The sequence below is a fragment of the Galeopterus variegatus genome, unplaced genomic scaffold, assembly GCF_000696425.1.
Source record: "Galeopterus variegatus unplaced genomic scaffold, G_variegatus-3.0.2 Scaffold7637, whole genome shotgun sequence".
In the NCBI taxonomy this organism is placed as follows: Eukaryota; Metazoa; Chordata; class Mammalia; order Dermoptera; family Cynocephalidae; genus Galeopterus; species Galeopterus variegatus.
In genome coordinates this window covers 61,197-64,416 of record NW_007733748.1, presented here as the reverse complement: position 1 = coordinate 64,416, position 3,220 = coordinate 61,197, and the positions used below count along the sequence as shown (strand labels likewise).

Here is a 3,220-nt window from a genome sequence, read left to right as displayed (position 1 = left end):
ATAATATTCTTCAGTTTCTCTTTGATATTCCTGTGCATGGATTTCTTTTTATATATCCTGTTTGGACTTTGTTGTGCCTCCTGAGTCTGAGAACTCAATTCTTCCTTTAGTTTTTGGGAGATGTCCTTCAGTTGCCTCTTCCCTATATTCTCTATTCTCTCCTTCCAGAACTCCTATAAGATGGTTTCTCACTTCATCCTCCACATCTTTTTATCTCTCTCATTGTTCCCATCTCTTTACCTCTCAAGGCTACCTGTTTCTCAGGTGCTCAAATCTTTCCTTCATTTTACTAACTCTTCAAATGNTCAAGGCTACCTGTTTCTCAGGTGCTCAAATCTTTCCTTCATTTTACTAACTCTTCAAATGCGTCTGCTGCCTATTCTTAATTTTTTTTAAATTTCAGTGACTATTTTTCACTTATAGAAGTTCTATTTGGCTCTTTTTCAAATCAACCTACCATTTGTTCATAAGATTCAGTTCTCTCGTTGTGGTTTCAGTTTCTTTTTTCTCTTTAATAATTTTAAACATGCTTAATTTAATATCTCAAATTGTCTTATTATCTCAAATTCTTGAAAGGCTAATTCTCCTATTTGTTGTGTCACTTGACTTTCTCTCATAGTGGATCGCTTCTTTGTGTGGTTTATAATTTTTTATTGTGAGCTCATCTTTGGGGTATGTGGAGCTTTTATTTTCTTGTGGAAGAAAGTAAAAAGAAAAAAGTAAAAGAAAGTGAAAGACTTCCTTTTCCTGTGGAAGTCCTTTGTGCTCTCGGTTGGAGAAACATCCCTCAGGGACCAAGTTTTCAGTTTGCTTCTAGATGGGTACTGAGAGTTTCACTAATTTCCAGGCCAGGTTAGGCATTAATTTAGCAGCCTGGGTATTCCTCACCATGCAGATGCTATAAATTTGGACTACACACCCCCATCTAGTATAGGATTGAGGTTTCAGTTTCTTGTGGGGGACTTTTTGTTTTTCCCCCGAGCCCTAGCAGCAAGCTTTCTTGAGGCCTCTTTCTGCTGGTGGGTGACCATTTTTACTTGCCTTTCATGGAGAAGGCATTTATTCTAGAGGCCAGCATTATGAAAGAAAGGGGTGGGACTCAATTCCAGCTTTCCCCTCTATGCCTTGTTTTTTTCTTCTGGGAGATGACAATAATAGCAATAGTTGATGCTTATTGAGCACATTTAGATTTCATGATTCTTACAATATCCTTCCAAGGGTAAATGCTATTTATAATCCCCCTTTTACAGATAAGGAAACTGAGAGACGAAGAGGCAAAAATCACACAGCTTGGATTTGAACCCAAGCCTGTCTGTCTTCAAAGTTCATTCCCTTAACCACTATGCTACACAGCTTTTCTGGGGTCAAGATGATCCACCTTGCAGAGTTATTGGATGGATTAGTGAAAATTATCGAAAAGCAACCAGTACATAATTGATGCTAAAAAGATTGATAGTCTGTTATTCAATGTTATAGCATATTATTAATTGCAATGTTACTAATTAATGTTAAAATATTCATAAAGACTGGTGAATAGATGGGTTGGGAAATGCTGCTGTCTTCAATTAGAGTTGCACACTCAGAGTGTTTCAAACTTCCACAGGGCAGCTCAATTCTGGCACCAAACCTAAGCCCCAGGTCTACTCGACCCTCCTTGACAGTGGCTGCCAGGAGGGTGAGTACCAGGCCTGCTTTGCAGAGCTGCGGAGGAACTTCGTGAACACTCGCCCAGCCAAGCTGAAGAACCTGATCCTGCTAGTGAAGCACTGGTACCTCCAGGTGAGGCCTTGAGTACTCCCTTGCTCCTCCTGGAAGCAGCTGCTGCCATGGCAACTGCCTCAGCCAATCACTGCTCCCCTACACAGACATTTCCCCTCCTCTCTTTCTTACTGACCATCTCAAGTGAGGGACCATCTCCTCCATCCTCCATCGCATGCCCACATCTGGAAGCCACTGATAGAATCTCTTCTCCCTCAAGTCCAAAGTCCTCCTTTCTTGTAGCTGGGGTTCACCATCCCCCTTTAGCCCATCTGTTTGTCCTCTCTCCTCTCTCTGCTAATATTTCTCGTCTTTCCCACCTCCAAGCCTTTGCTTAAGTGGGTCCCCCCATTACCACCTTCTTTGCAAGTTGTGCTAAACCCTGAGTATCCTTCAGAGCTCCCTTAGTAAACACTTCTCTGAATTTCAACCCACATTCACTCACTCATGTATTCAGCACACATCTATTGAGCACCACTGTTGCTAACTGTCATGATGGGTGTTGGAATACCAAGATGGATACATTGCAACCCCCATTCCTGTACAACCACCTCATATATTCCTTGAGGGGAGACTCCAGGCAAAGGCCAAGTCTGAGCTCTCAGTCTCACTGTGTGTCCTTGGACAAGTCACTACCCTCTTCTGGACCTCAGTTTACCCACCTGTAAAGTGGGAAGCATCAGCCAGACTGTCTCCGAGGTTCTACTCTTTCTGTGGTCCTATTTTACATATTCTCCACCTTCCCAAAGTGCTTAGGGCCATGCTTGGCACACAGTAGGTACTCACATTCATTAATCTTTGGTTGGCCCTGGGTGACATAGGTTGCAGCTCAGGACAAAGGAGATCGGCCAGCCTGTGCCTCTCTGCCCCCAGTTTATGCCCTGGAACTCCTGACCATCTTTGCCTGGGAGCAGGGCTGCAGGAAGGACCGTTTCAACATGGCCCAAGGCCTCCGGACCATCCTGAGGCTTGTCCAGCAGCATCAGCAGCTCTGTGTCTACTGGACGGTCAACTACAGCATTGAGGATCCAGCTCTGAGAACGCACCTCCTTGGTCAGCTTCGGAAACCCAGGTGCAGACCCATATCCCCCTTGTCTGCCTTCATCCTCTCTTCCTTCCCCACTGTCACCCTGGAGTCAGTGTACCCAGGAGTGGTGCAAGGTGGGGTCTGGGTTACTAATCCTGCCCCTCACTCTGCTTTTCTCTAGACTCTTTGAGAAAGCATGAACACAGGAGCCCCATAGGAAAGCATGGCCAGTTTTATTAGCATGATAAAACACCATTTCTCACATTAAGGGCCACCCAACAGTTTTCTTTTTTCTTTTTTTCCTTTTTTTTCGTCTTTTTTCGTGTCCAGCAACGGATCACAACCCTCAGTGTCGCGCCCGTACCGGACCGGGACCGGCAACGGGATCGCAACCCTTGGTGTTGCTCCCACCCCTCGCTCAGCCAGTGAGCGGGA

General features: G+C 44.8%; 1 protein-coding gene across 1 annotated transcript in view; it reads left to right on the top strand.

Moving 5' to 3' along the window:
- OAS3 (2'-5'-oligoadenylate synthetase 3, 100kDa) overlaps nt 1–3,220 on the top strand; it is a 26,811-nt gene that overhangs the window by 14,724 nt on the left and 8,867 nt on the right. Inside the window, exons 9-10 of the mRNA XM_008592177.1 lie at nt 1,604–1,779; nt 2,580–2,830. Of these exons, the coding sequence (XP_008590399.1) occupies nt 1,604–1,779; nt 2,580–2,830 (427 nt within the window). The remainder of the gene's footprint in view (nt 1–1,603; nt 1,780–2,579; nt 2,831–3,220) is intronic.